Source organism: Geospiza fortis, unplaced genomic scaffold (assembly GCF_000277835.1).
Source record: "Geospiza fortis unplaced genomic scaffold, GeoFor_1.0 scaffold180, whole genome shotgun sequence".
NCBI lineage: Eukaryota > Metazoa > Chordata > Aves > Passeriformes > Thraupidae > Geospiza > Geospiza fortis.
Genome location: NW_005054452.1, coordinates 232,220 through 245,018, shown reverse-complemented (window position 1 = coordinate 245,018; position 12,799 = coordinate 232,220). Strand labels below are relative to the sequence as shown.

At 39.2% G+C, this 12,799-nt stretch overlaps 1 protein-coding gene across 2 annotated transcripts in view; it reads left to right on the top strand.

Annotated features, from left to right (window-relative positions):
• The window catches only part of CTNNA2 (catenin alpha 2), a 477,001-nt gene that overhangs the window by 448,931 nt on the left and 15,271 nt on the right, over positions 1-12,799 (top strand). The window contains exon 18 of one of the 2 annotated variants that reach the window (XM_014309794.2): positions 11,394-11,537. The exons of the other annotated variant lie outside the window; for it this stretch is intronic. Coding sequence (XP_014165269.1) covers positions 11,394-11,537 — 144 coding nt within the window. The remainder of the gene's footprint in view (positions 1-11,393; positions 11,538-12,799) is intronic. 2 annotated transcript variants of the gene reach the window in all.

The window sequence follows — 12,799 nt, the reverse complement described above, 5'->3', positions numbered from 1 at the left end:
CTTGGATCAGGCATTCTGAAGTCATATACACAATCCTAAAAGGAGCTGCTTAAAGGTTCCTGTATCTGTCCTGCAATTGGTCTTCACTTCTTGACGTATGTACGTATGTAACTTTAATGCCTTGATCTTCCCACAGCAATGAAAAATCCTCTTCCATTTTCCTGACAGCAGCGGCGTGATCTGTCCTTGTATCACTGACAGCTATGCTGCATCATAACTGCCATGATCTTTTCTTACCTCCTGCCATCTGGGTCCAGCCTTTCATACCCATTGAGTTGTCATGTTCATCTCTCTAAAACAACCCCCCAAATCAGTGCTTCTCCTGGCTTGGCTTTTGTGGTTGTGTGTGTTTCTTTTTTGGAGTCTCTTTATTCAGTGTTTGTGGATGCTGAATAAGCCATTGTGAGCCTTGTGCATCTCCTCGTTCCTGGAACATCCCCATCCGTTGTGGAATTATCAGTGGCCAAACTGCTTGAGTTCATCATTCCAGTCTGGCATTGTTGGCACCCGCTGCTTCCCAGGCTCCATCACCATTGTGTTTCTGTTTGGTGGGGTTTTCACAGTCAGTCTCAAAGGGCAAAATGAGCTTCAACCACGGAAATTATTTGGGTCTGTTCCAAAGACTCGGTAAAACCGAAAATGTGAAGATTGCCCAGCTTGCTTCTTCTGCTGGTGCTCTGAGCAGGAGGAGGTATAGTGAGTTGAACTCCTGCGCATCCCTTTGTGAGAGCATTATCTTGTGATCTGACATGCCCCAGTCAGTGCAGAGCTTTCCTGACAGTGTTTTCTGATCTTCAGGGTGCTGGGTACTGTATGCTCCTTTGCTATCCAGAGGTCTGGTATCCAAGTGCACATCCACATCTGCTTGTCTACTTGCTGCTTCTGCTTCCATCTTCTTCTTCATTCTCTCTTGGATAGCCAATTACAAATAAGCAGTATTTTATTTATACTAAAATGAAATACCATTATTTGGCAACTTGCATACAGTACAATGTTAGAAGTACCATAGAAATCCAGAACGCAAGCTTCCCAACCTATGACTACAGAGTAAATTTCTGTGATTGTGCTATATTGAAGTGTTTTGATGTAAATATCAAGCACCAGGACAGTTATTACAATATTGTGATTTACTACTGTTTTTACAAAGAACCACAAGACAATTCAGAGCGATCCATAGATGACTTGCAATTCAGAACTATTATGGGGAGTAGGATCTCTGCTTGATTTTTTTCATTATTAAGAATATTAATCAATATTTATAAATGAAATGAATGTATGCATATGTATGTTTGAATCTTTGTGTGGGCGTATGCATAGTTATATATAAAGGAAAGAGACATAAAACCAATTAAAAGCTAAAAGACAGATGAAAGCCACCCTACAGTTCTTACAGTTTTGTTAGAGGAAAATATGTTGCAACAACTTCAAAAATACTGTGTACATAACATTTAATGTGCCATATGTCTTTTGATGAAAGTTCTATTTCCTTTTTTTCCCCCCAAGATTCAGTAGTTCAGTATGGTTTACCTCTGAAAATAAGCATAAAGCTGATCTTGTTTACTTTTTTCCTCTATAGATTGGTATGATTCTAGCATAGCATATGAAGGGTCCTTTTTGGCATCAATGACTTTGCTGCAAATAGGAAAACAGATCAAAAAGTAAGAAAATGTCACAGTTCTGAATTGTGAATTATTTCAGTAAAGAACCCAGTGTTGTTTTCCCTTTTCTTCCTCCCATTCCTTTTCCCCTCTGCTCTTTTTTCTCCTTTGATCTTTCCCATCAGACTCCCTCCATGCAGATAGCAGAATCATTTTTACAGTTAAGTAAGACCTGGCACTTGGGAGTTAGCACACATCAGCTAATCCCACATTAATACAAAGAGTGCAAGGACAATTTAGACCTTCTGTTGACTTGGCCCTTTATGTTCCAAGGTGAGACTCTTAATTCCTGATTCCAATGGAGTTTTGAAAAGTAAAATAAGGAAAAACCCTGGTACCATTTTTCAGTGAGGAGCCCTGGAAACCCAAAAAAGATTGCAGGGAAGAAAATAAGCAAAAGTGGTGAGGAGGATGTTAGATAAAAGAAAAAACAAATTAATATCAAAAATTAAAAAATATTTTAAAAATATTTCTAACAGTGTAGATGATAGCCTTGTTCATAATGGAACTCTCTTTGACCTTGGTCCATAAACAGATTTACATTTCTGTAATTTTAGATTTCAGTATTCAATTTCTAGCTCCCCTCTGAGAATAAACAACCTCCTTTAATGAAGTTACAGAGTAAAAGCACTTCAAAATAATTTGCTTTGTCTCTTGCTTTGGTTTATTTAAGGTAATGCATATTTGCTTCATAATCACTTGCAGTATTGTATTGGAATGATTCCTCTGAGGTGCTGAGAGTACACAGCTCTCAGTGAAGTAAATCCCATTTACATATACTTAACTCTTGCTGATGGCCTTGCCTTTTTGTGGGAGCTACTTTTGTTCAGTTGCTTTTAATGATGTTTCTTATTTAGATAAAAAAAATTAGACTTCTAACTCTAGGGATGCTTTATTTTTCTAGCATTCCTGTCTGCCTCTTGTTAGCAAGAGAATGACAATAAAACAAATCTATGTATTCATTTCCTATCCTAGAATAAATATCCACTTGTTCTCTTTACTTCTGCTGAGAAGCTGATCAGCTCATTTACCAACTATCCATTTAGGCTTTGAGCTTGCATTTTTTAAAGTTCTTGTTTATGTTAGTAGATTTGCTACGGTTTTTCCTGTAGGATTAGACTGAGCAGAATTTAAGAAAATCCCTTATCCAAGGCAGCTCCTAATCATGTTCAGGTTTGATTTAGAGCCCTACAGATAAAATCAGCTGTATTATCAGAAAATTTGCCAGAGTCTTAAACTTCTGAACCAGACAGATATGCAGTGTTATCCGGAGTAGCAGCCACGTGCCTTTGAACACTGTCCAAAAGTATGGAATCAGTAGCTAAAGCACATTCCAAACATACACTTCAGCTGCATACAGTTCCCAGTCATTTTCCAAGTCTTGTTTATCTTAACATAATAGGCTCAACTGTGATACCCAGAGAAGGATTCCTGTATTTTGTTGAAGATACCAGACAGTGTAGGTAAGATTGTGAGTTTATCAAGGAGTTCTTGCTTGGGGAATTGAACTGAGGAGTTTAGCAGGAACAGGAAGGGGAAAGGGCTGGAGCCATCCCATTAGTTTTAGGTGGGACATGATGAAAATTGACAAAACACCTGGACTGGGAGGGTGGATACATAAAAGGATGAACAAATACAGATACACTGCAAAATAATTACATGTTTATTTGTGATCAGTGATAAGAGTAAGATAACCAGAAAGAGCCAGTCCTCATCAAATATGAATGAGCCTCATTATTTATCAGAGAATAACAGTAAGCATCCAGCAGTTCAGATGAGCTCACCAGCAGTTTCCCTATCAGTTCTGCCTATGGACCTTACATCTAATAAAAATGGCTTAAATATCCTAGTTTTCTTTTAATTAAGCCTGAATCACTCTAAACTACCTCATACTGTAAAAGCAAGTTGTTATCGTGTGGGCAGTAAAGTATCAAGTTACTCCATATTAATGCTATAGACTCCAAGAAAAGTCAGGTAGTTTGAAGTTCACTTGTTACTAAAAGTGAGCAAGGCCATTTTCATTGAATTTGGATGAAGAGCAGTTGCTTAAGAGCCGCTAATGGGGTGTTTCATTTCCCTGAAATAAAAAGCCTTTCTGGAGTGTTTCCCTTTGTTTTAAAGTTGGCAATCAGAGAGAACTTTAGTATTGAAAATGCTTAAGGGAATGGGAAAAGTGTTGATTAGGATTTTGGTAAACAGACCAATTTCATACTCCTGAACCAGGCAGGAATTGAGGATTATATGAAAGAAAGGTTCCTGAAGGGAGAGTTGGTAAATTGACAAAACTGTTGGGTTCCTTCTTGTCAAGATTCTCAGGAGTGCAGAAGGGTTACTCAGCTAGTGACAAAATTAGTTTTGCTATAAATTTATCATAGAAATGGAACAACTGGCTCACATATCCTTGTGTCTAAGCTGTAGAGAAGAGGATAAGGAGCTGGCTGATTTCTCACACTCAGTGAGTTGTAGTGAAGGGCTCACTGTCCAAGTGGGCACCAGGGATGAGTGTGCTCCTCAGGGGTGGTGGTGGGACTGGCCCTGTTTAACATCTTTGTCACTGACATGGACTGTGGGATCAAGTGCACCCTCTGCACTTGTTTTGTGACAGCACCGAGCTGTGTGTTGCCATTGGCATGCTGGAGGGAGGGATGGCATCCAGAGGGGCCTGGACAGGCTGGAGAGGTGGGTCTGTAAGGATCTCATGAAGTTCAGCAAGGCCAAGTGCAGGGTCCTGCAGCTGGGTCAGGGCAATCCCTGACACAAACACAGGCTGGGAGGAGAATGGACTGAGAGCAGAGCTAAGAGCTTGGGAGTGTTGGTTGATGAAGAGCTCCACAGGACCCAGCAATGTGCACTGGCAGCCCAGGAACCACACATTGTTCCCTGAGCTGCATCCGAAGCGCTGTGGGCAGCAGGGGAGGGAAGGGATTCTCCCCAGCCCCCAGGCAACCAGCCACAGTATGAGGACACAGTCTTAAGCTGTGCCAGAGGAGGTTTAGGTTGGACATTAGGAGTAATTCTTCATAGAAAAGGTGATTTGACATTGGAACGGGCTGCTCAGGGAGGTGATGGAGTCACCGTCCCTGGAGGTGTTTAAGGAAAGACTGGACAAGGCACTGAGTGCTATGGTGGTGCTGGGTCATGGAATGGACTCAATCAGCTCAGAGGTCTTTTCCAACCTAGTTATCCTGTGATTCTGTAGAAGCAGAGGGTAAAGAACAGCACTTAGAAAATAATAAGGAAGCCAAAGAAATAGGAGATATGAAACGTTCAGAGGAAGAAAGCCAAATCAAAAGCAAGCTAAGAGTATGAAATCAAATTGCAGTGTTGGGAAAGGACTGAGATAAAGTCAGGACCATAAAGTTGGTTAACTCCACAATAATCTCTACTTGCCTAATAGAACAAGCAAGTAGAGGAAATAAAAATCTCAGGGTCTTTATTTTGGCATTGTGAAAAGACAGCTTCCAGGACAGGAAGGCTGGGGCCGGGTTGTGAAAGTGAGATCTTTATCTAGATAGTGTATTCAAGTAGCTCATGTCATCTGCTCTGGGAGACATTAAAGACACGAAAAATACAGAAAGATATTTTAGCTGGACAGTTTGGGTTGGAGATATATTTAAGTAACATCTGCGTAAATGTTTGAATGTATGCAGGTAGACTGATACGTGTGAGGGTGAAATGCAGCCATAGCAAGTGCACTCAGTTCCAAAATATATGGCTATCTGAAGCATATATGCTTATACAGGTTTGGCTAAACCTTTATCTGGAACAAATTTGTTTGAGCTAATTTAGGAGTCTACAACTCCTGCTGGCACAGAATGTCCCTCAGTACACTGTCCATGAAGGGACTACCTGATGATGTGGTAACATAAAAATTTATCATCTTGACACTGAGTCAATTTACAGCTCCTAAAGGACAAAGGCACCAGTGAGTTATGCAGGTTAATCAAAATGAGTGCTGATAAAATCCCTCATGGTCATCTATTCATTATATATGGTGTATTTTACAGAAGCTCTGTCTTAGGACTTTCTCAAAGCAGTGAAGAATTCCTAATTATCCTATGAAACATCTTAAAGATGAATAAAAAAATTTAAAAGAGGCAAATAGATGTACCTGTAGTGACTCTAAAGCTGTGTGCAATACCTCTCACAAATATTTGACAATAATAGGAATTTAGTTCTATGTAGCTTACCTGTTGCATCCCAGTAAAGGGAGCATGGACCAGGAGCTCAGAGGGTTTATGCAGTTGGCTTCCTTGGGGGGATCCAAGCCTGGGGCAGACAGTGTAGCAGCTGAGAAGATCTAGTGTTGGTAATCAGCTCATTTCAAGTTATATAAGTTATACAACATGAGTCCTCCAGAGTTCTCTTTGAAGTGATGATTTTACAGAGTTTTGATTCAGCCAAGTGAAAGATCCTGCAGGATCTTGTTCCTGAGTCAGGGAGTCCACAGGGTTTTGCCTTTGTCAAAGGTGCTGGATTGGATGATAGTGCATACCCTGAGCTTTGGGCATCAGGGGGATCATAACTGTGACCCACAGAAAAAGCTGTGCAGAAGCCCCTGGAAAGGTTAATCTGTTTTTCTTAGTGTATGGCTGTTCCTTGAAAGAAGGTGGATGGTGGCAGACAGAGTTTATGTCAGGAAAAGCTGATGAACAAAGCTCAAGACACAACTGAAAAATCCAACAAGAAAATATTTTTTCCAATAATTTCAGTTCTTTTGAAGCTCAATTTTTTTTATATATAAGGCTGTGTTTAGGGCTAAAAAAATACCTCAGTTTATATGAATGCATGTATAAACACACATAAATATGAAATTATGTATCCTGCATAAATGGAAAGATGTTATCCAGAATTTAATTTGCAAAGCAAAATTACACTGCACTTGTCTTCATTATAATATATTCATGGAGACAAGAAGCACACACACCATCTATATGTCTGCATTCAGTAGGTTTAAATTTAGACAGGTCAGACTTTTATCCTCATTGAGAAGCATTTTGGCTCTGGGGAACATGCTCTTGTGCTTTATCAAGTGACTAATAGTCATGCATTTGTGAAGATTAAATTTATTGACATTTCTCATTAGAACAATTTTCTGCAAAGAAAAGCATTTCTGACACCAAACAATATGAAGCTATTTAATTCCTTGAAAACAATGCAAAATGTTACAGATTCAAGACTGAGGCTTGAACCAAATATGACCATAGAAAAAGGTTAGAAAACTGAAGGAAATACTATTGTATGTGCTTCATTGCATATTGCATTTGCTTTAAAAGTAGTAGCCACTCAAAAATTCAAGGCTCACCTGCTACAGTGGTTACAGCTCCACTTCAGCCTGTTTTCCTATTCAAGGCCATGCTGAATGAGCTGGGAAGAAAATGGGAATTTAATGGCTTTGTGATACACAAATTACAGCAGCCCTACAATAATTAGCAGGGCTCAGAGACCATTCTAACACACCCTAAGATACGGTCCCAAAGGACTATTCCTATAAGAATTACTATAAAGAAAGAGAGGACTTTGGTGCTATTTCATGTTCACTTGTTTTCCAGTCTTATTGCCTTTAAAAGAGATGGTTTGGGACCAAGCATCACCATTTTGTATTAAATAAGAATTCCTGTCCCCTGGGGCATTCTCAGCTCCTAATGTACAGCATAGATTTGCTAATAGGTTCATCCTAAGGCCATAAATGAAAATGATGTTTGTTTTTGGGAATTATGCCATTATGGTGGACTGAATTTCCATAATAACAGATTTAACCCACAATAGATTTTGGGTTGTGTTTCTTATACAGAAGTACATCTTGTAGCTCTTGCAATTATTTAGCTCCTTGGGTTGGAAAGTGGTGACACTAAATCCCACTTATGAAAGTACTATCAGATGGTGCTTTTGCAGATATTAAAAGAATGACAGCTAAAGTTCAGACTCATCACTGACTTTGACTGTAATTGTGTTTCTTGACAACCAGAGTTGCAGACAAGTAACACACACACAGAACTATTCACAGACAAGAAGATGTGCACTCAAGGGAAAACATCAGCAGGTTTTTCCAACCTGAGCAAAATCAAGTGCAAATACTGAACAGAACAGCTTACAACAAAGTTTTTCATAAAATCCACAGAAGAGATGTGTTTCCATTAAATGAGAGAGGTCATAATGGCCTTTAGGAAGAGACCTAACTAAGTGAGGAAGGTTAAAAGTAGCCTTCTATCTTTAACCTCTGAAATGTTTTCTTCCACACTTGGAAGATATTATTATTACAATTATTATTTATGTATCTCACAGAAGCAAAGGAAGAATAGTTCTGTTATCACATCTAATCTTACCTGACTGATAAGCAGTTGCTTCAACAAAAAGGGTTTGTTTTGTATCATGTAATTAAGACAGTGATATGAACTTAAAGTAAAAAACTATCCAGTATCAGAAAAATCAATCCTAACCTCTTACTGTTAGATATCTTCAAAAGCTTTCTTTTAACATGAGTTCTTTCTGATTCTGACTAATACCTCATCAAAACCTTGTGAACTGGGTTATCAGGTAGGTAATAGTATGTCTGGAAACTGTGATGAAATATACAAGTAATGTGTGCTAAATCTCATCAAAGACCAAATTAGAATTCTGTAAAACTGGATTAGAGCATCAATACCTGAGCTAAAAGACTGCAGAAAGATTTTCATCCCCTTCTTATACCTGCAATTGGGTTCAACATTTCCATTGTCAAAAAGTTAGAGAAGTTACAGCTTTACTCAGTGTCAGGTTGGATGTTCCATATTTCATCATTCCTTGTCTCTGGCAGATAACGTACAAAAAGGATTTTCCCACTTATCCATCATGCTGATGCCGTAGAGCAGCTGGCCCTCTTTGGGTCAGAGGTGTGTCTGTGTAAAGCTCTCAGACTTTTATGATATGTGTCACTTTGGCATTTTTACATGGCCTTTTCCAGCTTTCACTTCAATTCCTTTCAAGCCATCCTTTTTTACCTTCTGTGTCTGTGCCAGTCTGGGTGATGCTTCTGCAGGGTTGGTTTTCTGTGCTCAAACTCCCCAGACAGCACCCAGAGGTACCTGTGTGGTGCCTGCCCTTCCCACCATGTGTTCATCCTTTTGGGCAAGAAAGAAAGCACATTGGGATTTTTTTTCCATCAGATCTTTGAGGTCAGACAAAACATGGACCCCTACTTTAAGTTGATTTCTGTTGCCTGGGTGCAAGTGATTATATCAATTACTTGACCAGCATTTACATAGTTTTCTTATGCTGTTAGGTTTAACTTACATCCCTTAAGAAAATATTTGATATTAAAGTCTTCATTTACTGTCTCTTTGCATTTCCATGGATTCATTTAATTAATCTTAATTGTGTTCCTTGAAACATTTGGAAGATTTATGCACTTTCTTGAATGTATATACATTTAAAAATAACATCATGAGGTGTATTCTTTCTCTGCTTTATTCAGTAATGTGTTTAGGTCTATGTGCACAGCTCTTAACTTTGTTCTTCACTTTATATTCTCTTCATCAACTACAGATATCACACTAAGTAGGTCAAAACAAGATTTCAGATTTAAGTAGTACTAGCCCCAAAACACCATCTGGGGTATAATTTGCCACCCAATCTATCGAACTGTTTATATCACATTATTATGGTGGAATTTTCCATATTTCTCCATATTCTCTTTTTACTGGAGAATGTCCTTGGCCATACTCAGTCTTCCAGAATTTGATTCTGCATTTTCCATATGTTTCATCCCAATAAAAGACAATTTACCTCTTTATCTCTCTAAACTCTCTCTTCACAAGATCTTAGAACTGCTGTTACATGTGTAATTTTTCTGATATTTAAGGTTATATCCTCTGAACATCCTTCTCTTTGTCAGAAGGAGCAACCTCACATAGACTCCATCAGGACTGGTGGTCATAGGAGTTTGAAATATGTTCCTACTTTATTTGGCAAAAACAACTGTGGTGCAGTAGTCAAGCCATAGGTTACCCAAGTTATGAATTCACTGAATAATACTTGGTACCTTTTACCATAAAAGCCTTTAAAAATTGGATTTTTCTTTTCTCTTTATCAGGCCATTAGACATAAACATTAATAAGGAGTCAATGCAGTACAGGAGACCAGAGGAGGTTTTCCTCCTGTCTGTCTTCAAACATGCAAATAGTTTGTAATCAAGACATGATGTACAGAGAAAACAGTTAAATTATGAACAGCACTGTCATCACTTAGCATTCCTCAGCTGCAGCCTAGTTTTTCATTGTGTTCCTGCAGTTACATCTCATCTCTAACAGCCGCAATAACTCTTCATTTCGCCCACTGGGCACCCATTTTTGTTGAGTTTTTAATCCCACAAATGCACTGCTTTAAAGCAACATCTGCAGATTCTGCAGGATAACCATGATGATAAAAGTTTTGAAGGTTAAGAAGGAAAATGCTTGACTCTGTTGCCAGGTGTGGCTGATACTAGACATGAGTCACACACTTCCTTTTTTCAGTCTAAGGAAAGGAGAGAAAAACAAAGAACACACTGACAGAGCAGGGAATGCACATTAATCATTATTAAGACAGAAATACTAATCATTATTAGATTATAATTCGCATGAACCTAGTAGCACCAAAAAGCCTGAGGGAAAGCATCAATATTAACTCCATGTGCTTATAATACATACCCTCAAAAGACATTTAGGAGTATTTATTTTTCCTCTTCCAAAAGGCAGGCTCTTACACTAGCAGTCTTTACTGGCACTGAATAAGTCCCCCATTCTCTAACCAGTTTTATTTAATGGAGTTAGGTGTAGCAGCAGAAAAAAAAAATACACTATTTTTCAATTTAGTCTACAGCTAGGTTATTAAGAAAATCCCAGTGGATAATATAAGCAATTATGTTTACTCCCAAACCTGCTTTTCCAGAATTTGGATGATAAAAATATCATTTACAATAAAGTAGACTGAATATCCCATTTTAAGTCCTCCAGTATCAGTTCTTGGGATGTTGTTGGAAAAAAAAAAAGTATGCCTCAGCCTGTATGGCTGTCATTGTCTAAAAATGTACATTTTTAAAAAATATCACCTCTTTGCAATTTTATTGCTATTTTCTGGAACTTGAAAGTGTGCTCTGTAAATAAATGTGTGCCCAGAATTTTTATACTTCCCTCACTTGTTCTTTCAGCACAGTTTGTCAGTTCTCATTTTCAGTGCAAGAAAACCATAGTTCTGTTCCTGCCCTCCCTCCTGCATTGGTGCAGGAGACCCAACCCTCTGGATTACTCTACTCAAGGGTCAATCCACGGGTGTGAACTGGATGTTTATCCCACATGGGGCAGCACAAATGTAATTCCTGTTGCAATCGCTGAAATTTTAGCTGCTTGCACTGGTGTGGATGCTTTTGTGCAGTTTGGCTGTACGAAACCACACATAAAATAAGGAATCTATTGACCAAATTCATGCCCGATCTGATGTCAGTCAGCTTTTAATTGGGATAGAGCTTTCTGTCCTCACTGGTTGTCATCAAAAGGTGCCGAAAACGTTCCCATTTTGAATCAGCCAGGCCTGTGCTGTGGGAAGGAGTGAGAGGAACCCCCAGCCAGTGGGGTTACTCATCGTGGAGGAGGCCCTGTGTCCTTGGCCAAGCATAGCTCCTTCAGCACACGTTCCCCTCTCTCCTCGCTCTACGCTACGGCACAATATTTCTCTTGCTCTCTCTCTCACTATCTCTTTTCTGTATCTCTCGGAAATCAGACTGGAGTTCAGAGCACTTTCACTACCTTTTATGAGGTAGAGTGTGATGTCATAGATGGGGGCAGGGCTAGTCAACTTTCCACCCACCCACCCACCTGTGCTGAGGGAGCTACGCTTGAGACTGGAAGCGGTGACTCCTCAACGGTGAGTAACCTCCTGTCTCATCTTTGTCTTTATAGCTCTGGGGGTGGAGGGACGACACATGAGAATGGGGGATTTTTTTGATAGTTTCTCTTTTTTTTTTTTTTTCAATTAACCATAGGACTCACAGAGTTAATTGCATGTGTTGTCTCAGTCACCTGTGCAGAAGCGTTTCCTCCCTGTCCAGAAGTCCCAGAGTTAAATTCACCTGCAAAGCAATTTCCCTGCACAGGTGGTCCATTGGCTGATGGTTAAACTGATCCTTCAATGTTTATCTTGCCCTGTGCAAAGGCAGGCTCTGGTCCCCTTGAACTCAGTTGCTGAACTTCCATTAATTTAATTACAGTATTTAATTATGGTGCTGAGCCATAATTTTCCTGAAGTTCTTTATGATTAAAGATAGATGGTGTTATTTATATATTTATCATTATTAACTGTGGATACTGACTGTTTATATGGGACAGGATTTCTTTTGTTTTTTTTAATATTCTCTATTACTGTTTTTATTCACTTTATCCAGAATATATATGAAGCTGTGTATTGACAATAAGCCAATTATAAAACCTGTTTCATAGATGAAATAAAATTCGAAGGTAAATTGTGAAAGACATAACATTAAGCAGAAAACCCAGAAGAGATGTAACTCAGGCTTGGCCTTTGAAATTATAAATCAAAGCATTTGATTTTTTTTTCTTTGATAATACTTGAGGTGGGCAGGGATGCTGCTGACTGAATTTCTTGGTGTGTTTTTTGTCTCACTACCTAAATGTTACAATTTTACTTTAAAGCATTGTCTTGTTACCTATTTCCCTCAGCCCCAAGTATTACTGCCTCACTGTTTTAATATCCCTCAGCATATTAAAAAAGACAAGATGGACTACGAAGATCTTCCTTTCTTGTTCTGCCTCCTGGGTATCTATTAAAGCTGTCAAGATGTCAGAGCTCTCATACTAAAGGCAGAAGAAGGATCATATGAAGATTTTGGGCCCTAGAGATACTGCAAATCTTGCTGTTCTTGTTCATTTAAAGTTCTTTACCAGCTTTGTGTGGGGTCTGGTCATATCCCAGTGAGAGGCGCTAAAAGGCAGCGCCATGTCCTGGATAAATCGCAGGAAGAGAGTGCAGCCCCAGCCTTTTCAGCAGAGGGGGTTCATGGGCTGATGGGTGAAGTAGTCCTATTTTCAGGTGACTGGGTGGCTTTGAGCCATTGGGTGAGGGTGCAGAGCATTCCATCTTCTGGTCAGTGGCATTGCTGGGAATTGGTC